Source organism: Gopherus evgoodei, chromosome 2, assembly GCF_007399415.2.
Source record: "Gopherus evgoodei ecotype Sinaloan lineage chromosome 2, rGopEvg1_v1.p, whole genome shotgun sequence".
Lineage (NCBI taxonomy): Eukaryota > Metazoa > Chordata > Testudines > Testudinidae > Gopherus > Gopherus evgoodei.
Window position 1 is genome coordinate 118730516 of NC_044323.1, and position 27172 is coordinate 118757687.

At 42.7% G+C, this 27172-nt stretch overlaps 1 protein-coding gene across 3 annotated transcripts in view; it reads left to right on the top strand.

Annotated features, from left to right (window-relative positions):
* Window positions 1-1191: 1191 nt before the first annotated feature.
* The window catches only part of LOC115646106, a 65556-nt gene continuing 39575 nt past the window's right edge, over window positions 1192-27172 (top strand). The window contains exons 1-4 of one of the 3 annotated variants that reach the window (XM_030551600.1): window positions 1192-1313; window positions 2230-2307; window positions 3786-3885; window positions 5916-5984. In XM_030551600.1, coding sequence (XP_030407460.1) covers window positions 3808-3885; window positions 5916-5984 — 147 coding nt within the window. In that variant the 5' untranslated portion in view covers window positions 1192-1313; window positions 2230-2307; window positions 3786-3807. Of the gene's footprint in view, window positions 1314-2229; window positions 2308-3785; window positions 3886-5915; window positions 5985-20141; window positions 20832-27172 lie in introns of those variants that run through there. The other 2 variants (XM_030551601.1, XM_030551602.1) reach the window with 2 other exon arrangements.

Here is a 27172-nt window from a genome sequence, read left to right on the forward strand (position 1 = left end):
AGCACTTCCATAAGGCTGGTTTGTGACCAGGAAATGAACTGGAAAGGTCATTGACTTCTGACAAATTTCCAGCAGCCAAAGTACATTGAAAATGCAAAAAAGCCCATGATAATAACTCAAATCTGAAGTGTGTCTGGAAGTATTCTCCTGCTCATGTCCCACTGAACTGAAGCCTAAATGCTGCAATAGCCTAGGCATAAGTTATTGGTGCAGAAACCACTGTCAGGCCCCAAGAACTTATAAGGTTGGCTTAAAAATCATAGTAAGTTATGGGTTCTTTTCATTTGTTTTTTGAACCTCTAGGGAACACATTTGCAGGCAAGCTTTTCTCCATTAAGCATAGAGGCTAGAAACTTAAAAAGATTAAAGCTGAGATTCTCCCACAAATGGGACTTCAGGAGTTGGGGTTTTAAGAACAGGGCCCCAAGTACTAGGTGACGTGTGATAAAAGCGTGAGAGTTGGCAGCATTCTTCATTGTCAATCACATGCACCATTGTGACAATTTTAATTGCCGTTTGGAGGTCTGCCTAGAACTGATTTCTGTGTGTCTGATCATGGCAGTATCTGTGCCAACAAGCTATCAATAAAGCAGGGCCAGAGCTTCAGTAGAGCAAGACCTCCACTCTCCATTAAGGACTTCTTGGTAAAGTGGAGCAGAGCCACTGCCAGCAGTGACCAAATGCCTGCTGGGTGTGCCTGGCTGCAACCCCAGGTCAGAGCACCGCTGGCTGCAGCCCCGTCTCTGTTTGTGTCAGAGCAGCCTATGGAGATACATCTATCCCACAGAGCTAGAAGGGACCTTACAAGGTCATCAAGCCCAGTCCCCTGCCTTCACTAGCAGCACCAAGGACTGCCCCTGACAGTTGTTTGTTTGTTTGTTTGTTCCCCAGAACCCCAGGTTCAGCAGGCCAATGCTCAAAACACTGAGCTACCCCTCCCCCCATACTGCCTGAGGCCAGCCACAGACAGACCCGCTTCCGGCCCCCGAGCCAGGAAGGGCCCTAAACTCGCAGCCCTTCAAGTGTTGCCGCTACAGGGAGCGGCCTGTGATCCCGCTCCTCCTATTGGTTAGAGGCGTCCTCTCTCCCTCTTCTATTGACTGGTTGTAAGACTCACTCTCTCTCATTGGCTGGGAGGGAGTCCTGCCAACCATCCCTCCCCCTCCTTCTCACGTGCCGTAACCGTGCTCAGTCTCGCGGGTTGCGTAGTGAAGGGCGGAAGTGACGTTTCGAGTTGGGGTCCCGGATGTAATTGCGCGTTCCGTGAGGCAGAGTCGCTGGGATTTTCTTCGGGAGCGTCCCGGCGCCGGCCGGTGAGCGGAGCGGGGATGGGGCGCCCTGGTCTCATCGGCATGGGCTGGGGGGGAGTTCGGCCGGGCACGGGGGAGGGGCTGTGGCAGAAGGGCTGGGGGGCAGGGCACGGGGGAGGGGCTGTGGCAGAAGGGCTGGGGGGCAGGGCACGGGGGAGGGGCTGTGGCAGAAGGGCTGGGGGGAGCAGGGCACGGGGGAGGGGCTGTGGCAGAAGGGCTGGGGGGAGCAGGGCACGGGGGAGGGGCTGTGGCAGAAGGGCTGGGGGGGGCAGGGCACGGGGGAGGGGCTGTGGCAGAAGGGCTGGGGGGGCAGGGCACGGGGGAGGGGCTGTGGCAGAAGGGCTGGGGGGGGCAGGGCACGGGGGAGGGGCTGTGGCAGAAGGGCTGGGGGGAGCAGGGCACGGGGGAGGGGCTGTGGCAGAAGGGCTGGGGGGACAGGGCACGGGGGAGGGGCTGTGGCGGAGGGGCTGTGGCAGAAGGGCTGGGGGGCAGGGCACGGGGGAGGGGCTGTGGCAGAAGGGCTGGGGGACAGGGCACGGGGGAGGGGCTGTGGCAGAAGGGCTGGGGGGGCAGGGCACGGGGGAGGGGCTGTGGCAGAAGGGCTGGGGGGGCAGGGCACGGGGGAGGGGCTGTGGCAGAAGGGCTGGGGGGGCAGGGCACGGGGGAGGGGCTGTGGCAGAAGGGCTGGGGGGGCAGGGCACGGGGGAGGGGTTGTGGCAGAAGGGCTGGGGGGCAGGGCACGGGGGAGGGGCTGTGGCAGAAGGGCTGGGGGGAGCAGGGCACAGGGGAGGGGCTGTGGCAGAAGGGCTGGGGGGGGCAGGGCACGGGGGAGGGGCTGTGGCGGAAGGGCTGGGGGGCAGGGCACAGGGGACTGTACTGGTGTCAATCTCGTAGCTTACAGTGGCTCTTGTCTCTGCAGCATCCACGTTCCTCTGCCGCCCTCTCATCTCCTCTGGCCTGAGGCTCTGAATTCTACTTTCCTTTTCTCCCCCAGCTGGTGACTATGGCCTTTTTATATTACTGTGTAACTCAGTGGTTGGAAAGGAGGATCCTCCCACTCCCCAGCACTTTGTTCTCTGTGTTGATAATCTGGGCCTGCTTAACACCTCCTGACACCCATGCTAATAGTGGTGCCCAATGGACCCTGCTCTAGTACAGCTACTCACTCCCCACAGTTACAGTCCTGGGGACGGGGGGTGCCTATGATCTTTGCCACCACTCAAATGTGCTGGACTGATACCTTGGTCCCAATCTTGCTATGGTGGTGAAAGGTAACTGTCACCATTGCCAGCTAGCTAGTTTTCCTTTGCCATGGGACTGGGAGGTGTCCGCTGGGAGATTGGTTAGCTTTAGTTTCAGTGAATGGATGATGATTCTTGTTTCCTGTTAACTATCAAGCAGTGATAATATTTCAAATCAGGTTGGTCAATGTACTTCTGAATTGACTATGTTAATGTTTCTTCATTGAGAAGACCGGATTTATTAAGCTTGATTAATATTGGCTAAATTTATTAATGCTGAGTAATAGTGGTATTTACAAATCATTATCTCATTTCTGATGTAGAAGAATGTGTAAAAGGATTGATGTTGAAAAGACACAGAAAATTATAACTTGCCGTTTATAATTTGTTTTTCTGCCTTGGACTTGAAAGCTATCAGCAGCTGCCAGTTATGCTGGTGATCACTTTAACTGTAACACATTCTTGATACATTTACTGATGTCAGTAAAACAGAATAAAATGCAGATAACTTGGCACACCGTTGTATGAAAACCGATTGAATGTGAGATATATTATAGAAAAACATAGGCACCACAGATATTTACATGGTACTGAAATAAATTTTCAGCTAGTATAGCAATAAGTAATGTACTTTTTCTAGTGGGCAAATTTTATCATATTGAAATTAACACTTGAATGATGGGTACATATTAGATCATCAACTTAAACCTGGTTTTTATTAGTTTAGCTTGCACATGTGTCCAGACACAAAGTTGCACCAGTTTTAACTAAACTGGTTAAACAGTCACATCTTTAATTAAAAAAATTGGTGCATCTTCTGTTTTCAGAAAAGCCCCAGTATAACTGAAGCAAGTGTGGTGATAGAGCAGTCCAGCATTTTAAAGAAAATGAATTTAATGAATCGTGTTCCTCGTTTCAATTTGTAAAAGATTGTAAGCCATAAAACTACAGATAACTACGAAGAAGTGTATGTGTCTAGGTACAGTGAATAAGATCAAATATCTTTTAGTAGCTTGTTGGACTTTAACTAAATATTCATTCTTGTTTTTGTGGTAAAAATATTGCATAATTAAGACCACCATAGAAAATGCTTTTGCTTTGTGTTAGATGTTCTGTTCAGATATTTTCTGCATTTCAGGTATCTAATAATTTACATATAGGTATTCTTCCACTAATAGTTTTAAGCTGAAAAAATAAATGTGTAAATAAGATGTGAATTTATTGTTTTTTAAAGTGCTCTGATCCACTCTTACAAGATGAGCACCACCAGTGTGGATGATGCTAAACCAGAAGATGTTAAACAAGAATCTGAGAAAAAGATATTTTATTGCGAGGTGAGTCAATTTCTTGGTGTTTTTTTTAAAGTATGCATTATATAACATCGTTTTGTGTGATCTAGTGAATACATTTTACTCCTGAACTTAGGTCTGTCATATAGTGCAGTATTATGATCTTCACTTGCTAGCCCCTAGTGGTCAAAGTGCAGGAACCAGGTAACCTTTTTAGTAAGGTGGATGATGCTGGTAGCCTGCAAAAGAGCCAGAAAGCAAACACAAAATTAGATATGTGACAACAGGAGTAATTAAACATTGGTCCCCTCTCCCACCCATGTTGAAAAAACAGTGTGTTAAGCACTTCTAGTTAGGTCCCATATTAAATTTATTAGTTTGTGTGTGTGATCTTAATAACCTGTCCTGCTGTGTACCATGAACCTGTACCTTCAGGTGCTGAACTAAAGTAGTTTGTGATCAGTGTTAGCACAATTCAGTTTCCTCCCAGTTAGAAAATAGATCTAGGATGGCTTCTCCACTTTCTGGATTAAGTCATATACTTTATAACATGGGATCCTTTTTCTTACTTGTACCCAAGTTGCTTCAGGAGAAATTGTTCCATGTCTTTCAAGGATAAGTATGACTCTAATTCAAGAGGTCCACAGTTGGCTTGACTGCAAAATTTCCTCAGCAGTGTTCCTGTGAACACTTGAATCTTACAGAGTGCCTATTGTTGTCATATGTCCTTCAAACCTTTCAGTTTAATCAGATAAGAAGCCAACCTAGAAAGGCTCAAAGGCTTCAGCCTCAAGTGACCCAGAATAGAATCCTGGTTGTGTATTTTTTGTATAGTATTAGTGTCCATGCCTGCAAGCACTTCCCCCGCAGCTCCCATTGGGGATGGGGAGCTGTGGGGGTGGTGCTTGCAGAGAGGGGCAGCACGTGGAGCCACGTTTCCCCCCACTCTCCCCGGGGGCTGTAGTAGCACGCTGGCCCCTTCCGGGAGCAGTGTGGGGTCGGGGTAGGCAGGGAGTCTGTCTTGGCCTTGCTGTGCCATTGACCGGGAGTGGCCCAAGGTAGGTGCCACTGGGTGGAAAGCCGCATCCCAGCTCTGAGCCCTGTCTCAGAACCAGCATCACAAACCCCCTCCTGCACCTTGAACGCCAGCCCTGAGCCCCCTCCCAGAGCCAGCACCCCACACCTCCTCCTGCACCCCAACACTCTGTCCCAGCCCAGAACCCCCTCCTTCCAAAACTCCTTCCCAGAGCTTGCACCCCTCACTCCTTCCTGCACTCCAACCCCCGTCCCAGGCCCTGCTCAGAGCCCCCTCCCACACTGCAGACCCCTTGGCCCCAGCCCAGAGCCCACACCCCCACGCCCCACCCTAGCTCGGTGAGGATGGGGAAGAGTCGGGGTGGCTCTAGGCATTTTACCACCCCAAGCACGACAGGCAGGCTGCCTTTGTCAGGTCTGCTGGTCCCGCGGCTTCGGTGGACCTCCCGCAGGCCCGCTGAAGCTGTGGGACCAGCGGACCCTCCTCAGGCAAGCCGCCAAAGTATGTGACATTTTTACACATCTTGTACTGCTTTGAGGGAGTTCCTTCAGTGAGGCATCACCTCTGACAAAATGAGGCAAAATATCTGCATCAGGAAGAAGAGATCCAGCATATGATATGCATCCAGCTCTATTATTTCTAGAAGTAATAAACCAAGGCCTCAGCTGCCCCCTTTTTCTGCTTGTTTGAGCTAGTGTCAGTAGAGGAGTTCTGCTGTCCCTTAAAACAGTAGGAAATATTAATAGGTTTGATGTCTTCAGTCATTGTTTTGTGTTAACAGTCAACAATTTTTGTGCTGACCTTACACTGATGATACTCTGTGATCTTATGATAATTATTGGGTTGATGTTACAGTCCTCCTTGTCTCCAACTCCTTCTCCATCCCCTTTGCATCATGTGATCATCTATTTCAGCACAGACCACCCACCAATACTCTGCAGAACGGTGCATAGCTGCAGACCTGTTTGCTGTGCTTGCACAACAGTATTTTTATACTAAAGTTGGCTGTAGCGTAACTGACTGTAATTCATTTCTGTAGGTTTGTAAAGTTCCATGTATGAGTTCTATAAGCCTTCAGTCACACTTTCGTGGAGCAAAACATAAAAAGGTAATGTAATGCGATTTTAATGTCTTATGTATAAACTTCACACTTCTAAATTTTCGGTAAACTTATTGTAAGTAATTGTCTTTTTTTAAAAAAAGTTTTGAATGTGTAATTTGCAATTCAGTTGCTTTATTTCACTGTTTTTTCTGAAAATGAAATCCCTAGAAAATTGTCCAGTGCTGGTATTTTGAGCTTTTTGAAACATTGTTAAAATTGTTAAATGTATACGGTACTCCTTTATTTTTTTGAAATACAGCTGTACTTAAAATTTAACTTTTAGGTGAAATTAATATGCACGTATTATGAACTGTGTGTATTTAAGGTTGCCTGACCTGCAAAGTCTTTTCTCTCTGCAATTTAAAAGGAAAATGTGGCTCAGTTTCCCTGGTTCCATACAACTGACCTTAAATTTGGAGAAAACCTCCAGTGTGATTATAAATTAGAAATAACTTTCTCTAGTTAGAAAGGAATATTATTTGCATTTTTATGTGTGGGTTTAAATATAATAACTATAAGTAAAACCAATAATAGTAAAGTTGCTGTTATAATTTGATACAAGTAGGTAACTTCTTACTAGAAAATACTGTAAATCAGAAAGATTTCAAAATTGTTAGGCAGGTTCTTCGGTTCTTATACTCTTTTGGTTAACTGAACATTAATCTTTTTTCGGTGAGTCTAAGATTATTATTAAGTTCAGTAATAGAACTTCAATGGTTAGTGTTTTCTTCTGTTATTTCTATCTGGTGTCATCAGACTGCATCCTTGGTTGGCAACAAGAGCTGCCTCAATGAGGGATGCCATCTTAATGCACTTTTAGTGACCTTTCCCTCGTGTATTACTAGAAATCAAACATGGTATCTTGTAACTCACCTGGTATCTAGCTGCCTCAGAAGTGTAAGGCTTCAAGTTTGTTCTTAAATTTGGGTTTTTCTCACAGGCCAGGCAAAAAAACCTTTCATTTTAAAAAGACTTTAATATCCAGTCAGGAGACTTTCTTTACATCATTTCTCAAAGAATGGACTTTTTATTTATTTCTTACAGCTTCACAAATCAGTAGTCTAACTTAAGTGTTGTCCCTCACCGCCTTTACTTGCTTTTAATTCTATTCAGTTAGTTGCGCATTAGTATTTTATTTCATTTCCTTTTTTTAGTAATGTAATGACAACATTTTTGAAAACAAAAAGAATTGAGCTTACACTACAGGCAATCTCTTAAATTTGCTGATACGGCATTACCACCATTCTCACATTTTAAAAAATTCACTATGAAAGAATAACACTGAGGAAAAAGAGTAAAATTCTGAAATAATTAATTAGGCTTTCAACTTCCTAGCAGTTACTAATCTTTTAGAAATGTCCCATTGCCTGAGTAATACTTAAAATGCAATTTAAAACTGAGCAGTAATGAAGGGACAGGTCTTTGCTAGAGTAACTGGTTTTGGAGGTTAAGGTGTTACTCACAGAATCTAGGGCACCCCACCTTTACCATACTGGGGGCTAAAGGCATAACTCTGTAATTTAGTCACCTTATCCTTTCCTGTCCTGGGCTCGGGACGTAAGGCACTCATTCTTACCTGCACCTTCTGCTGGTTTGCGGAACCGTTTCCCAGTGAAACAGCATTACAGAGTCATATCCTTAACCTATATTTATTAACAGTTGATCAACAGAGTACAGATGATAAGCATACAGTTCTCACCACTCAGAGGGACAAACTTTTCCTGGTGACCAGTCAGGATCAAGTTGTCTGGGGCTCCAGCTTCTGTATGGTCTGATCATCAGGGTGTGATGGTTTTGTCAGCTCTGATCTTGGGCTGTGTTCTGGATTAGGTTCTAAAGAACTTCCTTTATATAGTTAAAACTTGGATCCTACTTAGCTGTATCTTAGCCAGTCATTTTAAACTAAAATACTACAAAACAATGCAAGCCCATTATGATACAATTCTTTAACCAATCCTAGCCTATTTCCCCCCTCCGTACAAGAGTCAGTTTAAATGTTGTGAAACCAGTTTACGCAGCAGACAGAAACAATTAAAAACCAGACAGGATCATACAGATAAACAATATCAAAACAAGAGAGAAGTATGGATTTCACAGTCACAACTATTGATAAGTGGTTTCTTGCTAGACAGAAAGTTACCAAAGATTTCTTAAACATCTTAATATCTATTTCTTTATCTGGTGATAGTGGGTACAATTAGGACAGGAACACCTTCTTAGCAGCCTGATGATATTATGCTGTTCTGATACAATAGATGGAACTGAGGCTCTGACTCTCTGCAACTTAGCTCATAGCTGCTGTTTTTACTCTGATTGCTGCTTTTACTGCAGAAAAAGACCTCAGACCTCAACAAAGTCAGAAATTCAGTCCTCGGTACTTTTTAGTCCACTGTTGTGTGAATATGCACATGCTGAACTTCAAGCATGTGAGTAAAGCTAAGCAAATGTGTGTTTGCAGGATTGGGGCTTTAGGGTTCTATTTTAGCTATTCTAAATACAAGCCTTGTTTGACCTACCTTCTAGTATGTGTATCATAATGGATGGTGGAGAAGTGCTGTCAGTTGCTCTGTTATATCTTAGTGCACTCCTTTTGCGCTACCTGAAAAAAGCGTTCAGTTGTGGGGTGATATTAAGTCCATTTCAGAATTCCAATGAAGAGAGAGTATCCAGCTGATGATGGGTCTGGGGCAGTGGTTCCCAAGTTGGGGTTCACAGAATGTTACAGGGGGTTCCCAGAGGAAAAATTCCCTAATGGTGGACAGAGCTGATAGCACGGGGCTAGCAGCTAAGCAGATCAAAGCAAGCATATCTATCACACCGAGGAGATTTAAACTTCAAGACTCCTTGTAAGAAATGGAAAGGGAGGTGGATATATTTTGCTGTTTTTAAAATTAAATAGGCTGCTAGAGTTGTTTTTAAAATTATTGTGAAGAACAAGTTTAAGCTTTGTTGTAACGTGCATTGTTTGCCTGGACTGCTCAAGACCTGAATGCTTGTGTAGGAGAAACTCTTTGAGTTGGCTTCTTAAATACAGTCATGCTGTTCCTTGATGAAATATAGGAGGCTTGTCTTATAATAGGCTTATTGAAAGTGATACAAGCTACGAAAGTGAGATCTTGGAAGAGTGTTGCCTTTTCAGGATGGAATAAAAATACTGTAATAATAAATAACAATTAATAATAGTATGTTTCTGGCTTAATTTCTTGACCCCACTGTAACTCTCAGTAATCTAATGCTTTACTCATGTATCATTTTTTTCCTCATACCCTACTTGCTTCTAATGTGAGACCTCTTTCTTCCCTTTCTCCCTCACCAGAAATTTAGTTTGCTTGCTTGCTTTCTAACACCCAGTGTTTTCCTTTCTTACCTCCAAAACATGTCTTCCTTTGAAAATCCTTTTCTCTTTCCCCTTGACAGACCTGTGATGGGCAACAATAGCAGATTCTGAGTGCTCTGCGAGAGATCACAATTTTCTCTTTTTACGCTTCCCCAGTGTTGGGGATAGTGAGCTAACTTGTGGAATTGGATTCTCTGTAATGAGACCAACAATATCCTAGGACTGGAAGGGACCTCGAGAGGTCATCTAGTCCAGTCCCCTATACTCATGGCAGAATTAAATATTATCTAGACCATCCCTGTCAGTTGTTTGTCTAACCTGCTCTTTAAAATCTCCAATGGTGGAGATTCCACAACCTCCCTGGGCAATTTATTCCAGTGTTTAAATATTCCTAATGTCCAACCTAAACCTCCCTTGCTGCAATTTAAAGTCATTGTTCCTTGTCCTATTCTCAGAGATTAACAAGAACAATTTACCCCCTCCTTGTAACAATTTTTTATGTACTTGAAAAAGTGTTATCGTGTACCCCCCTCAGTCTTCTCTTCTCTTTGAAAACTGTTTGTTTAGTCTTGAAATCTTCTTTCATAGATCACGTTTTCTAGACCTTTAATAATTTGTGTTGCTTTTCTCTGGACTTTCTCGTTTGTCTGCATCTTTCCTGAAATGTGCCCAGAACTGGACACAATACTTCAGTTGAGGCCTAATCAGCATGGAGTAGAGCAGAAGAATTACTTCTCGTGTCTTGCTTACAAGGCTCCTGTTAATACATACCATAATGATGTTTGCCTTTTTTTGCAACTATGTTAAACTGTTGACTCATATTTAGCTTGTGATCCACTGTGACCTCCCGATCCCTTTCCACAGTACTCTTTCCTAGACAGTCATTTCCCATTTTGTATTGGTGCAGTTGATCCTTCCTAAGTGGAGTACTTGGAATTTGTCCCAATTGAATTTCATCCTGTGTACTTCAGACTATTTCTTCAGTTTGTCTAGATCATTTTGAATTTTAATCTCGTTCTCTGAAGCACTTGCAAACCCTCTCAGCTTGGTATCATCCGCAAACTTCATAAGTGTACTGTTTATGTCATTGTCTAAGTCATTGATGAAGATATTGAACATCACTGATTCCTGCAGGGCCCCATTTGATGTGCCCTTCCAGCTTGACTGTGCATTACTGATAACGACTCTCTGAGAATGGTTTTCCAACCCATTATGCACCCACCTTATAGTGTTTCCATCTAGGTTGTATTTTTCCCTAGTTTGTTTATGAGAAGGTCATACGAGTCCGTATCGGAAGCTTTACTTAAGTCAAGATATACTACATCTACCACTTTCCCCCCATCCGCAAGGCTTGTTACCTTGTCAAAGAAAACCGTTAGATTAGTTTGACACAATTTGTTCTTGACAAATACATGCTGACTGTTACTTATCCTTTTATAGGGTGGATTTGATTTAAATCACTAGTCAGGAAGACTTGATTTAATCATGGGTTTTTTAACATAAAAGTGCATTCTTGTTGGTTGTTATAACCTTAATACATATTCTTCACAGCTCAGAGATAGATGTACATTTCATTTTTAGAAAGTACACACTATACATTTTTGAACAATGATTTATTCTGAGAATTTTTTCAGACTAGTTTTACAGCTATATCAGAAAATGAATGATTGGTTATTTCATTTACCAAAGGTAATTGAAGCAGTTATTTATGAAGTCATTAGGAGGTGAACTATATCCAATTCCACAGGTTAATCATTAATATTTGGAGGATTTTCTTGCCCTGCTGTATTAGGAGGAAAACATCACCAGACAGACATTTAAATTGTTTTATTTAAAACAGCAGTGTTAAGTATTCTGGATGTTTTTCATCAAAAACAACCATATAATATTTTAACAAAACAAGCATATGTTCCTTGCTTCTCACATTTATCTTTAGGCTTCTTCTCCTTGTCCAGATCTATTCCGTCCCCAACAATCTTCTATTCATTGAACTTCTTGAAACTTTGCACTTTTGGAGAGAGGTAAGGGATTGACTGTGTATATGTGAATTTGCAGAGGGACAATAGAATTGAAGTCTGTTTCTCACCTCTATGTATTATTTATTTATTTTAAAACATTTTTGCTGTTAACAAGCATGTTACCTCTGGAGACACAAATCCGCAGTTTGAGAACTGCAAAACTTAGCATCTCTGATGGTATCTTCTAGATTGAACACTTGAGTCCCATTGGGTAGATAGAAAGATTAACCTAAATAATCTATACTGAAGCCTGTGGAACCCCATAAGATTGGGTCCCTAATCCATGAACTATTGAAACTGATTTACAAAACATTTTTCTTAAACATTACGTGAATATATTGTTTCATACTGCACCTCCACCCCGATATAACATAACCCAATATAACGTGGTAAAGCAGCGCTCTGGGGAGCGGGGCTGTGTGCTCCGGCGAATCAGTGCGTCAATGTGTCTGGCTCCAACATGCTTCTCTGAGCGGCGTGTTAAGGTGCCGGGCCAGGGCCGAGGGGTTGAATAAGAGGAAGAGGGTCTCGGGGAGCAGTCAGGGAGCATGGGGGATTGGATAGTTCGGAGGTTCTGGGGGTAGGGTGGTTAGGGGACAGGGAAGGGGGGTGTTGGACAGGGCATGTGAGTCCTGGTGGTGATTAGGGACGGGGGGGGGGGTCTCTGGAGGGGGCGGTCAGGGGACAAGGAGCAGGGGGGCTTAGATAGCGGGTGGGGTCTTGGGAGGAGTGGTTAGGGACAGGGGGGTCTCTGGTGGAGATAGGGGACAAGGAGCAGGGGGTATTGAGGGGGCAGGGGGTTTTGAGGGGTCAGTCAGGGTGCAGGAATAGGTGGGAGTGGGATAGGAGGCGGGGCCAGGCATGTTTGCTGGCTATTCTATGATAGATGGCATTCACTGTTAGATGTCCAATTGCTACTAAACTTTTTTGGTGAAAACAAAAACAAAAAAATCATTTGGCACTTCTACCATTACCACATTTTCTGTTATTGTCCCCCGTCCCCCCCCATTGAGTGACAGGCCTACCCTGTCCTTGATCATCTTCTTGCTTCTAGTGTGTTTGTAAAATATTTTCTTGTTACCCTTTGTTTCTAGCTAGTTTAATCTCTTTTTGTGTGTTGGCCTTTCTAATTTTGTCCTTACATACTTGTGGTGTTTTTCTTTTCATACTCTGTAATTTGACCTAGTTTCCACTTTTTGTAGGATTCTTTTTAGAGTTTCAGATCATTGAAGATCTCCTGGTTATGCCCATGTGGTCTCTTGTCATACTTTCTATCTTCCCTACGTAGTGGGATAGTTTGCTCTTGGGGCCCTTAATGTCTCTTTGAAAAACTGTCAACTCTCTTCTGATATAAACTATTCAGAATGGAGATTTGGAATAAAAGTGCTTTCTCTCTTAATTATAATGCTATTAGCATGCTGCAGCAGTCTAGGATGGGTGTTATAGGAAAAGGAAGACAGCTGTTTTCAACAAAGTATCTGTTGCACCTATACAGGTTACAAGTTATTTTTCTTCTAATAAATCTTCCCATCCAAGGATAGAATTAATACAGAAACTTCTGATATATTATTTAGATCTAATGTCTGTAATTGGTGTTTACCACTGCTCAAAAGGCCTGGCCAAGTCACAGGAGAGTTCTTGCCCTGAGCTGATGACCAGTCATTTTTATTTCTCTTTGTGAATGAACTAACTGAGGAAAAATTCTATGAAAGGTGCTTTGTAAAGTGTTTTGTTTTGTTTTTTTAATATCCTGTCACAGTGGAACTGGAAGTGCTTCAATTCAGTTATTGGCTTTTGGCTTCTGAGAATCAGCATTCTAAGGCTGGACAGGGTTCTGTTTGCAAAACAGTTATTCAGCGCTCAACTGACCAACTGAAAGTGAAGACCATGACACATAAAATACACAAAGGAAAACTGAAGAGTTACAATTTCTCCAAGAGACATCCTCAATGCTTGCCATCAGTTGTCAGTTCTAGATACCAGAAGAAGAGTACCATGTCTCTACTCCACTTCCTTTGGACCCTCCATGAAGCATCTGTTAAGGGGAAAAAATTAAGATGGCAGTTAAAAAAACAAACAAACCAACCTATAAGTAAGAAAGAAAATGCTCCCAATCTAGATTCATGTCTTAAAGCTATAAATAATGCATAAACAGTGGCTTTCATTGTAGCTTTTATGAATAGTAAATATTAATAGTACAATAAATTTTTTATATCCATGAGCCACTTATTCTTGGTGGAGAGGACACACTTAAATGTGTCACCAAGATTTCTTGCCCAGTTACAGAGGCAGAAGTCTAATCTTCAAGTGAGCAACACCGTGACAGGTATTTGGTGCAGTTGTTCATGCCTGATAGTAGCTAGGTTCTGGGTTAAAGTAATAAAACACTCCATCATATGGTAAGATGTCCTGTTAGCCATAGTTTGTTTCCACTATAGTTCCTGACTTAGCATTTGTATGTTAGCATTTTCTTGAAAGTTCAAATCTCAGCACCAAAATCTACTGGTAAAACATCCTGACTAGTGGAAGAAACATAGGGGAAGTGAACTATGGAGCCAGTTTGGAATGAGACTTGTATTTCTTCAAATATGGAGGACAGAGAACCTCTCTTGGGCTTAGGCCTGGTCTACACCAAGAAGGTAGGTTGACACAGCTATGTCATTCAGGAGTGTGAAAAATTCATAGCCCTGAATGATGATGTAAGCTGATATAATTCCCTGTGTAGACAGCATTAGGTCAATGGAGGATGTGGATTACTTAGGTCAACGGGAGAACCCTTTCAGTTGGCATAAGTAGTGTCTACACTGAAGTGCTACTTCACCTGTGCTGCTGTAGAGTTTCAAGTGTAAACAAGCCCTTAGTGATGAATGCTCATGACCAAGTGAGAAGGTGCAGGAAAACTTAGAACTGAGCGTGCTTAGGAAAGCTGACCAGACGTCTCAAGTTTTTCCTTCTGGAAATAGAGAGGACCTGGAAATAATCCTTGTCAAACTCAGCAGTTTATTCTGCAGTAGAATTTCTAGCTTCATCTCTCAGTGAAAATCCAGACATATTTTTTTTTCTGGATTGTATAGATTCCATAGATAGCTGAAGAAATATATTTTAATTATGGTTCATACCAAGTGATGCATTGGACCTTAACCAATCCTCTCCAGATGTAGAAAGTTCTTCAACCACTAACCCAGTGCACAACATTGATGGAGTTCTGTAGAAAACCTTTGAATACTCTGCTGATGAAACGTCTGTATGTACTCTCTTTATAGGTGATTTGCATCTTAATAGCTAACAATGTGACACCTCTGCCTTTGTAGCATAAAATTTGTATCTAATTTGCTGTCCACTGCTCAGCTTTTCTTCAGAATTGCTGCCAGATTTCTCTCCCATGGAATATCTGTTCCCAGTTCCATCGCACCCAACCCTGAACACTAATTTGCATTTTCTCCAAATTAATCTTCTTTTTTTCTTCTTTTTTTCCTGGTTGTTTCTACGTTCTAAGTAGCTGTTTCCTTTGTACTCCATTGGTAGTCAGACTTGCAGATTTTATTATGGTGGTGGTAACTGTTTCCAGTAATGAAGATGTAAAATATGACCATATCAACCTTAGGTTTCTATGGGTACTTCCTCACCCTCTCCTTCCCCACTCTGATCTTAGTACTCTTTTATTTATGTGAGTATCCATATCTATGCCAATTTTAATAAATTTTGAAAGTGGAGTGTTGATTCTGTACCAAGTGTCGTACTAAAATCCAAATATGTGTATGTACCTTACCTTTCATCTACTAACTTTATAATTTTATTAAAAAATCAGAGGCATGCTGTTTATAACTCTGGTGTGTTTTGCTCAGTTTTTGGGTCCCCCCCCCCTTTTTTTTAGGTTTGGAATTTGACTTATGACAGGAGTTGGCATCCTTTCAGAATTGGTGTGCCGAGTCTTCATTTATTCACTCTAATTTAAGGTTTCGCACGTCAATCATATATTTTAACGTTTTTAGAAGGTCTATTTCTATAAGTCTATAATATGTAACTAAACTATTCTTGTATGTAAAATAAATAAGGTTTCAAAATGTTTAAGAAGCTTCATTAAAAATTAAATTAAAATTCAGGCTGGTGGCCAGGACCTGGACAATGTGAATGTCACTGAAAATCAGTTTGGGTGCCGCAGGTTGCCTACCCCCAACATATGAGATGGTGCCACTTTACAGGCAGAGTCACTCTTCTTTCCTTTTTGACCTCATTCCAGTTCTGAAGAGATGGATGATCTCATCCAAAACTATCCCTGCATTTGGCAGCCTGAAAAGCCAAGAATTGCGTGGAGGCCAAACTACTTTTTTAGCCCCGTTAGTTGATTGCTCCAGGTCGGAGTTGAGGCATACTATTGTGACAACATCTGGAAGCTTGCATTACTGCTGCTCTTGCTACATTTAGTTTGAATTTCTTTACTTATTTTCCAGTCTCCAGGGCATCTTTCATGAGCACTGAATTCGCCCATGTCTAAAAAGCACTGGGAGCTCTGCGATGGGTTTTTTATTTTATTTTATTTTATTTTTTAAATTGCAGAAGGAGAATTGCTATATTTATTAGCAGCTTCATAGTTAATAATGTTTTGAAATCTACTTAAAGCTGGGAATAAATCTCTGTTTTTTTTTCTCTTCGATGTGGGCTGCTTTTGTTACAATAGGGCTCTGTACTCCATTGTTTGGTCACTAGTCTGTTGCAGGAGGACCTAGTCACTGGATTCCACATGCTTCTAAGCCAAATGTGTCCAGGTAGAGTCTAGTCATTGTTTCTAGCTCTGGAACAAGGGGGAATACTCCCAGGCTCAAACCTCTTGCCTGACACTCTTGCCTGGGATGTGCGGTGTCACTAACCAGTCACCCTATATTTCAAAACCAGTGTCAGACTTCCTGAACCTGTCAGTTGCTTTTACGTGCTTCACCTGAGCTCTGCCTAGACTGTGAGCAGCCTGGGCTTCTAGTTTAACCCTTTTGGGGACAACATGGCAGGAAAGCAAGGAACCACAGGTTTAGCAAAGGAATTTCTTAACCATAGAAACTTTAAATCTGAACACTCAAGAGTTTTTTCAACAGAGGTCTTTGAAAAGAACCAAAAGTCATGAGACACACCCTCCCCATCTCTGATCTCACTTCTCCTGCAAGTCTGAGGCTTGTCAGCATTTCAGGCTGGCCATAGTTCTCCACCTAATCCATTCCTTCTATGTGGTGATGGTTGGACCCCCTCCACAGTGCAGAAACATGTCCCTAAATAGGGGTCTGTTGTGAACTATGTAACAACTGTGAGAAGTTCCAGCCTTCCCTCGAGTCTTCTCTCTTTCATGCTTGTCTCCCTCCCGGCCCCTCTGTGTAGAAAAGCCATTGTTTTAGTGAGTGGACCAACAGTGCAATTTAGAGACATATTTGGTGGCTCTGAATTGTAGTTCTGATGGCTTTTGATGTTAGTCTTTCAATGAGGTGTCAAACACCTTCTTGGGACCCAGGGGAGGGCAGTTGTTTGAATGCACTATCATAGGTTGTCTTTGAGATGTCTGGGCTTGTCTTCATTCCTAGTACAACAAGGAGTTTATAAGTTGACGCATATCTTTCCTACCCTTTTTGTGTGAAATTTCAGTGTTGGTTTTTGTGTCCTTTGAATTTTGTTAGATTTCTCTTTAGTAAATTTTTGTGCATTAATTTTAACTTAAGAAAAAAGTTTTGTAAGTGGGAAGACAGCTTAATATCATAAGATACAACTTGGAGAGACTGATGCAGTATATCAGCTTCTGTGGAAGAATGGTCCATGTTCATTGATATCTTAGCTGCCGGGAGGAGTAAATTGAGAAGCTGACAATTGTGCATCACCATTTGAAATTACACAATGTAAAATAAAATATTAGGTGAAAAGGGACCCTGCCAATGGGCTCACATGGAAGAGACAACTGGTCTTGACACCTTTCATGAAGGGATTTTTTTTGTCTATTTATACCTTTATATTTGTGCAGTGGATGACTTGCACCTAGCTGTGGGTAGGGTTCAGTCATACAGAAAATTTCACAATTCTGGCATAAGTGTTCTTTAAGAACTGAAATTTTGGAGTCTTATTCTGAAGGCCCACATTTTCACTCTGAGGCATGGGACATCAGTCTAACTTGGACATGCCTGCAAGTGCACAATGTCACAGCAGCTCATTAGGGCATATTTGCATGGGTATCGTTTTGAGTGGTCACATCATTTTGGCTTCTTAGTTGCTTGCCAATGCTATCAAAACTCCATTGGGCCTTTTCATTTTCTTAAGATCTGAAATTATCATGTCTTCTAGACATAAATTCTGCAGCAGTCTCCCCTTCTTCTCCTTCCCCATGCATCTCTTCCACAATTGGGCAGCTGTCATCAGAGAAGCAAGGTTTTTGAGATGAGGCTTACTTCTGTTACAGTGTATGGTTGATTGTGGTTAATGGGGAGAGAACTCTAATAGCTCATGACCAGGCAGGTTTTGCATATTCTCTGACTTAAAATATAGGAAAAAAAAGACAAAGCAAAGAAGAGTCAAACTGACAGTGCAACATCAGGAGAAGAGGATGAATGTTCTTGTGACTGAAGCACAAGACTTGGGTTCTATTTTCATTCTGCCACAATCTTCCTTTGTGACCCTGGGTCAGATCACTTAAGCTCTATTTATCTTTGTTTCGCCATCTGGAAAATTGTGTATTTACAAATACATATGGTGATTGTGTCGTTTACTAGGAGAAGATCCCTGAACACAGACAGAACTTTCTCAAGAGCTGGACCAAGATTGTGAAACTTGATGACAGGAGAGAATGACCACAGATTGGGCTAAATACAAAACTCATTTCTTAGCCTTAGCTTTCCCACAATTATTTCATAGTTTAAAAAAAAAAAACTTTTACCTGTGTATGCCATTCAGGCAGTTTATTTTTTCCTGTTGGAGATGGAAGAGGGTTTTTTTGGCTTCTGTACTATCTGAATACTTCAGAAGTCAGTAGTAAAGCAAAAATTCTTTGATACATAGATTCATTGGTAATGGTTATACTAGAAATACATGTCAATAACTATCATCTCCTGATTAAGGGAACTGTTAGTGAATAATTTAGTCATTCATGGGAGTTTAACTTGATCAGTACATGTGTGTTTTTTGCAAATGATTGACAGGACTGTGTAGAAAATAGATGGAGTTGAATAGAAGGCCATTATGGTAGACTTGGACTGATCTAGGAACAGCTCTTAGTGTCTGAATCTCTCTCTCAAATATGTCTGAATCTCAGTCTCACCGTCAAAGCTTTCAGACACAATCTATTATTCCAGTGCTGTCACTTCATGAGGACTCATATATTTGTCATTCTGACTCTTGAGTGGATTGCAAATGAGGGAGAAAGGATTTAGAAGCCTGCTTCTGCAATTTATTAGTGTTGGGACTGGTGCAAAGAGAGGCAGCTGAGTGCATTTAGAGGCAACAATTCCTAGGGTTACTTTAGGCTGGGTTGCCCAAAGTCCTAAATTTTGGATCACTGCAGCTCAGCATACTTATTTGGAACCCTTATGTACCTCGAGATAGACTTTGAAACTGTGGATAAACAGAAGCAAAAACTCAGTTGTACTCCCCCCTTTCCAGTCACTTTGGACTTCATTCTAGTTCTTAATACCTTCCGAGGCCCACCCTTTGAACTCTTAGTGATGAGAAACCTTCTAGTTACCTTCTCAATAGGTGTGTGTTTGTTTGTTTCCCCTTTGCTTGGTCAGATGGTTCATTCAGACTCTACCCCTTCCTGAAGGCTCAACTAAAAATAAGGTGGTTGTCATAACTCGTTATTTTCATAAACTGATGTCTCACATCTATGTCTCAAGTGGCTTCCCAGGGGTTGGCAACTTACAGCATGCGATTTTGAGCGTCACACTGCTGCCTGCCGCGGTCCCGGCCATTAGCCCCACTCAGCACCTCCCCCCCCGCTCCCCTGTGAAGACGGGAGGCAGAAGCTTGGTCCTGATGCAGCCAAGCTTCTCCCCTCCACCACTTCTTCCCCCCAGTGTGCTGCTTTCCTGCCCCTCCTCCTCTCCTTCCCTGTGCCAGTCAGCTGGTGGCCCTTGCGAGGGGGAGGGGGGAAAGTGGCAGCGTGCTTGCTGCTCCATAGGGGAGGCAGAGAAGAGGTAGGGACGGGGCCTTGAGGAAGGGGGTGGAACAGGACATATCACTTCCAGCCCCCTGCCATGAGCCGCTCAGGGCAGGGGGCTGGGAGCACCCCAGCCTTCTGCCCTGACCCCCCACTACACACACCCAGCCTTCTGCCCTGCACCCCGCAGCCCTCTGCCCTGACCCCCCACTACACACACCCAGCCTTTTGCCCTGCACATCCCCAGCCCTCTGCCCTGACCCCCCTCTACACACACCTAGCCTTTTGCCCTGCACCCCCTCTGCCCTGAACCCCGCCACACACCCCCAGGCCTCTGCCCTGACCCCTGAACCCCCCCCCCCAAAAGTCTGAGGTCCCAGCTGCCGGCCCCTTGCCAGCCAGCATCCCAGCCGCAGGCCCCACTCAGCCTGTTGCCGGCCTAGGTGAAAAGAACCCCAGACTGGCAGCGAGCTGAGCAGGCTGGCGGCATAAGATCAGTATTTTAATTTAATTTTAAATGAAGCTTCTTAAACATTTTGAAAACCTTGTTTACTTTAAGTAAACTATTGTTGTATGTATATAATATAAGCTTATAGAAAGAGACTTTCTGAAAAGGTTAAAATGTATTACTGTCATGCGAAATCTTAAATTAGAGTGAATAAATGAAGACTTGGCACGCCACTTCTGAAAGGTTGTCGATCCCTGCTAAAACCCATTGAGTGATGGAGTGCTTTAAGGAAGACTAGTGTCACATAGTCTCTTTAAAAGCATGGTTGCCTTTTGTTTCAAAAGAGAAATGCTTTTCAACTCTTTTTAGAGATGTGTAAATCATTTGTGCTTTGCTGCAGTTTTCACATGGTACATTCAGGACACGTTGCATTTGCTGGCCACCTTCTGTGGTCTGATAGTCTCTCACATTCCAGTGCTTACCCTGTGCCTGTTTCTGAACTAACCACTTCTCTTACTGTTACTTATACTATTGGTATAAAGGGTGTTGAGAATAGTTTTTTTTTTTTAAACTTTTTTTTAACATATTAATGAACATCTTTTAAAAAAGTTCTTCATGCCAGTTTGGAAATTCCACCCTGTTCGAGGTTAGTCAGGAATTTTATATCACCCCTCCACCCCCCCTTAAATTTTTTTGTTAAATCCAGAACTAATGTTACAATAAATTCAGACTCTCCACTGCATGAAACTACTCCACTATTGTTTGGGAAGCTTACAACTTGGCATGTTCAACTAAGCCTACACATTTATAAGTGGGTGAAGTTCTAACGATTCTAATTTTATTTTCTGGCTCTCTTCACTTTTTGGAGTCTTTCTTATCTTCTGTCTGGACTGGCATATTGTGGAACTTGAGGAAAAAAACAGATTAGCGGGTAAATTGCACATTTTAGAAGCAGAGATGCATTTGAATATAAACTCCAACAAAGCGTTCAACAAAACATACTCCACCTCGCCTTTGTCCACATTATGTAATAGTCATATATTCTATTTTTATTAAAGAAGTTTAGTTAATCATGTCTTGAAGTTACTGTTAATATCATGTTTGATGCAATCAGTTCTTGGATTATTGAAACAAAATTAACTTTCTAGTATCTTGGTATGTACATATGTTTAAACATAGAAGTTTCCAAGTTCTAAAAAGCCTTAGTTTTTCATATGAATTGACAATTATAAATTAGGAAATAGTTGGTTTCATGTGAAAAGTACCTTTATCGTGTATCACATTCATGACCTGCCGTTTTGAACCAGTCTTGGATAATCAAGCAGAGTTCATCTCTGCATTATTACTTGTAACATTCTAAGTCAGGTACAGCATTCAATTTACTTTGTTTTTCAAAATTTTAAAAGTCTAATACAGAAACTTGCAAACAAGTGGTTCAATAGAACCATATTTGAAGTTTGCCCTTTAAATGGCACTGAACTAAGACAGGAGGTAAAAGATAAGGAAGATATCTTCTTATAGCCAGGGTTAAAAACAAGGTTCTCTGGAATTCCAGGCTTTCTAAGGGTATGTCTACACTATGGGATTATTCTGATTTTACATAAACCGGTTTTGTAAAACAGATTATATAAAGTCGAGTGCGCGTGGCCACACTAAACACATTAATTCGGCGGTGTGCGTCCATGTACCGAGGCAAACGTCTATTTCCGGAGCGTTGCACTGTGGGTAGCTATCCCATAGTTCCTGCAGTCTCCCCCACCTATTGGAATTCTGGGTTGAGATCCCAATGCAAAAACAGTGTCACGGGTGATTCTGGGTAAATGTCGTCAATTCTTCCTCCGTGAAAGCAACGGCAGACAATCATTTCGCACCCTTTTTCCCTGGATTGGCCTGGCATGGCATGGCAACCATGGAGCCTGTTTTGCCTTGTCACTGTCACCATATATGTACTGGATGCTGCTGACAGACGCGGTACTGCAGAGCTACACAGCAGCATTAATTTGCCTTTGCAAGGTAGCAGAGACGGTTACCAGCCCTATTGCATCGTCTGCCATTATAAATTGGCGATGAGATGACGGTTATCAGTCGTTTTGTACCGTCTGCTGCTGTCATGGGTGCTCCTGGCTGGCCTCGCCGAGGTCGGCTGGGGGCGCATGGACAAAAATGGGAATGGCTCCCTGGGTCATTCCCTTCTTTATGTTTTATCTAAAAATAGTCAGTCCTGCCTAGAATATGGGACAAGTGTACTGGAGAACTAGAGAGCACAGCCGCTCCGTGTCAGAGCCCCAGAGATCCCGCAGAAATGATGAGCTGCACACCATTCTAGGGGGTGCCCCTGCAACAACCCCACCCTTTGCTTCCCTCGTCCCCCAACCCTCCTGGGCTACCGTGGCAGTGTCCCCATTTGTGTGATGAAGTAATAAAGAATGCAGGAATAAGAAACACTGACTTTTTAGTGAGATAAAATGAGGGGGAGGAAGCCTCCAACTGCTATGATAGTCCAGGCAATACAGAGTCTTTACTTTAGAAATGAAAGGGGGGGGGGTGCTGATAGAGCTCAGCCTCCTGTTGCTTTGATGAGGACGGTTACCAGCCATTCTTTACCATCTGCCGGGAATGACTGGGAGTCATTCCCATTTTTACCCAGGCGCCCCCGGCCGACCTCACCGAGACCAGCCAGGAGCACTCACGGGCTGATGATGACGATGGATAGCACCATCTGTCACCGGGAAGGGGATGCTGGTGTTCAGCGCTGCAGCACCCCGTCTACCAGCAGCATGCAGTAACATAGGGTGACATTGAAAAAAGGCGAGAAACATTTTTTTTCCCTTTCGGGGGGAGGAAGGGAAGGGTGTAAATTGACGACGTATACCCTGAAACACCCAGGAAAATGTTTTTGACCCTTCAGGCACTGGGAGCTCAGCAAAGAATGCAAATGCTTTTCGGGGACCGCGGGGACTGTGGGATAGCTGGAGTTCTCAGTACCCACTCCCTCCCTCCATGAGCGTCCATTTCATTCTTTGGCTTTCTGTTACGCTTTTCACACAGCACTGTGCTGTGGACTCTGTATCATAGCCTGGAGATTTTTTCAAATGCTTTGACATTTCATCTTCCGTAACGGAGCTCTGATAGAACAGATTTGTCTCCCCGTACAGCGATCAGATCCAGTATCTCCCATACGGTCCATGCTGGAGCTCTTTTTGGATTTGGGACTGCATTGCCACCCATGCTAATCAGAGCTCCATGCTGGACAAACAGGAAATGAAATTCAAAAGTTCGCAGGGCTTTTCCTGTCTACCTGGCCAGTGCATCCAAGTTCAGATTGCTTTCCAGAGCAGTCACAATGGTGCACTGTGGGATACCGCCTGGAGGCCAATACCGTCGATTAGCGGCCCCACTAACCCTAATCCAACATGGCAATACCAATTTCAGCGCTACTCCCCTCGTAAGTTTAACTTCTGTGCCAGGGAAGATAATGGAGCAGGTAATCAAAGAAATCATCTGCAAACACTTGGAAGGTGGTAAGGTGATAGGGAATAGCCAGCATGGATTTGTAAAGAACAAATCATGTCAAACTAATCTGATAGCGTTCTTTGATAGGATAACGAGCCTTGTGGATAAGGGAGAAGTGGTGGATGTGATATACCTAGACTTTAGTAAGGCATTTGATACAGTTTCACATGATATTCTTATAGATAAGCTAGGAAAGTACAATTTAGATGGGGCTACTATAAGGTGGGTGCATAACTGGCTGGATAACCGTACTCAGAGAGTAGTTGTTAATGGCTCCCAATCCTGCTGGAAAGGTATAACAAGTGGGGTTCCGCAGGGGTCTGTTTTGGGACCGGTTCTGTTCAATATCTTCATCAACGATTTAGATGTTGGCATAGAAAGTACGCTTATTAAGTTTGCGGACGATATCAAACTGGGAGGGAGTGCAACTGCTCTGGAGGACAGGGTCAAAATTCAAAATGATCTGGACAAATTGGAGAAGTGGTCTGAGGTAAACAGGATGAAGTTCAATAAAGATAAATGCAAAGTGCTCCACTTAGGAAGGAACAATCAGTTTCACACATACAGAATGGGAAGAGACTGTCTAGGAAGGAGTATGGCAGAAAGAGATCTAGGGGTCATAGTGGACCACAAGCTTAATATGAGTGAACAGTGTGATACTGTTGCAAAAAAAAGCAAACATGATTCTGGGATGCATTAACAGGTGTGTTGTAAACAAGACACGAGAAGTCATTCTTCCGCTTTACTCTGCGCTGGTTAGGCCTCAACTGGAGTATTGCGTCCAGTTCTGGGCACCGCATTTCAAGAAAGATGTGGAGAAATTGGAGAGGGTCCAGAGAAGAGCAACAAGAATGATTAAAGGTCTTGAGAACATGACCTATGAAAGAAGGCTGAAGGAATTGGGTTTGTTTAGTTTGGAAAAGAAAAGACTGAGAGGGGACCTGATAGCAGTTTTCAGGTATCTAAAAGGGTGTCATCAGGAGGAGGGAGAAAACTTGTTCACCTTAGCCTCCAATGATAGAACAAGAAGCAATGGGCTTAAACTGCAGCAAGGGAGATTTAGGTTGGACATTAGGAAAAAGTTCCTAACTGTCAGGGTAGTTAAACACTGGAATAGATTGCCTAGGGAAGTTGTGGAATCTCCATCGCTGGAGATATTTAAGAGTAGGTTGGATAAATGTCTGTTAGGGATGGTCTAGACAGTATTTGGTCCTGCCATGAGGGCAGGGGACTGGACTCGATGACCTCTCGAGGTCCCTTCCAGTCCTAGAGTCTATGAGTCTATGAGTAAGGGAGGAGTACAGAAACCAGTTTAAAGAGCCCTTTATATAGATATAAAGGGTTTCGTTGTGTGGACGGGTGCAGGGTTAAATCAGTTTGATGCTGCTAAATTTGGTTTAAATGCATAGTGTAGACCAGGCCTTAGGTGACAAAGTAACTGTATCTAGCTTCAGTGGTTCATGAGATTAGGTTCGCCTGGCGCATGTTGGTGTAAATGTTGTGTGAGAGATTGGTATGGTCAAAAGCCAAGGGTGGTTGTGCAAGTTTTCCAAAATGAATAAGTTCACAATCATCATACAGATACATCCATTGATTTTCTTTCTGTTGTGTGGATTAATGAAAAAGCAATGACTAAACAGGTAAATATATAAACATGGATTTTATGTAACGTGATACGTTCAGAAAGGAGGTTTGATTATAGCCACCTTTATGTGTGGTTATATTTAAGTCTTATGATTTCGAGAATAGTTGAATTATTATGATCTTTAGCCATTGTACTAACCTGGTTCAAAAATATACTGTGATTTATACCTGTTTACTAACACTTTCCTTTGTAACAAGCCTAGAAAACAGGGGGGTACTTGATGGCAGCATCTGACAGCTGAAGGAGAGGGGTCAGGACCTTGAGGGAGTCTTCTCCAGATAGAAAGAGGAGGCAATGGTGGTCTTCACCTGCAGTATGTATATGCTCATAAGATGTAGTGCATCATGTCTGAGCAAGAACCAGTTCTCTTTTATTGCCTATCTGCTTCCCCAGGGATGGAGCTTAGAGTGTAGTCTGCCATTTCTTCACCTGCTCTAGGGGTAGTCAGTGTTAAGAGTGGCACTATGTGAGAGAAGTGGTGTCCCCCTGCTCTAGGACGCCTCTCTGGAGTACAGATGAAGAGGCCACTCTCACTCCATCCCTAGAGGTGGTTTCCTCCCCTCTGTATGCATATTACAAATTGCACATGTCGAGCTACCTTGATACATCCAGGAGTCTCAGTGGGATTGTGGAATTCCTTTCTTCCATCTCCCCCAGTTGGCCCAGAGAATGGGGAGCCAAATGCAAATGTCTCCCCTGTTTCTAAAGAGAGAGAACCTCTAGGGTTCAAGACTCTGCTGCCACTACCAACCCAGAACTTGCTTGTCTCTATCAGAACAGTTCTCACAGTGGTGGAAAAGATAGAGCAGGGAGGAGGAGGAGTAAATCTGGTTGGTGAATACCAGAATTATCAAACTTCAGAACATGTTTTCAGATTTGATATTTGCAATCACAACTTTATTTCGTTTGGGTTGGCCTTCCAAATGAAACCAAGCACATTGGATAAGCGTGTTAATCAGATGTTGTCAGTGACACTAATAGTAATGAAACAGTTGGTAACTTAAACTTCAGTTTACTGCCCTCATAGAAATGAACTTGGGGAAATTTACACTTCTATTCTGGTGCTATTGTTGCATTTTATTCCAAGCAACACTGTATCCTCTTATGTTCTGAAGGTGCTTAGAAATTTCTGTTAAAGAAAGATTCACTTTCATGGAAAACCTCAGGGTTATTATAGACAAGACCTTAAATAATTGGAATTTGAAGAATTTCCACATACTGATTTGATATCCTGCTGTGGGGTCATTTTAAAGTGGACATATTTAGTAAGATTTAAATAAAGAGATATGAGTTGTCTACTTATGTGCATGAAACAACGTTTTGTAAGTGAATTTGTAAACTGTAAAAACTAGCCTATGCACTGTGGTGGACAAAGTGCATGGGAGGTTTGAACCCTAAAAAGCAGCAGTTTTTGAGTTATGGCTTCTCAAAGTTAGATTCTTTGTTTAAAAATCAAACACTAACTTCTCAGAGCCCTATAACTCAAAAACAGCTGGAGCAATTTATTTCCAGCGTCCTGTAAGAAATTTCACCTGTGGCCTGAGATTTTAGCATGAGAATTTTCAGTCCCAATGCAGCTTTTTAAAAGGGGTCAGAAATAGAATGGATCTCTCAACCTCAACTATGGAGTCACTTCCCTGATGTTAATGAAAACAATAATCAAAACGCAATCAAGGGCATAAGCTGACTGCGCAGAAGAAATTCCCCCATGTACAGCAGTATACAATTGGCAACGTGCATTTTCCACTTTCCTCTGAAACTTCAGGTACTAGCAACTGTCAGGCGCAAGATGCCAGACCAGAATGATGTATGATCTTATCTGTAACAATTCCTGTGTCTCTATTGCTAGATGGGAGACTTATTCTTAAAGCCCAGATTCTAAGTTTTTAAAATGCTGTTGAGCTTAAGCTGCATTGTCTGCAGTGGTGCTGTCTCTCTCATTGTTTTCTTTTGTGGCAGTATTTTGGTTTCTTTGCCAAATACTCTTATTTGTGTCAATTAGAAAATCTCTTATTGAATTGTCGAAATGACTTGCAGCATCTGCTCTGTTGCACTGAATATTTGATGTGCCATTCAAACTCTTCCTCTTTTTGGAGTGCTCTCAACAAACAACT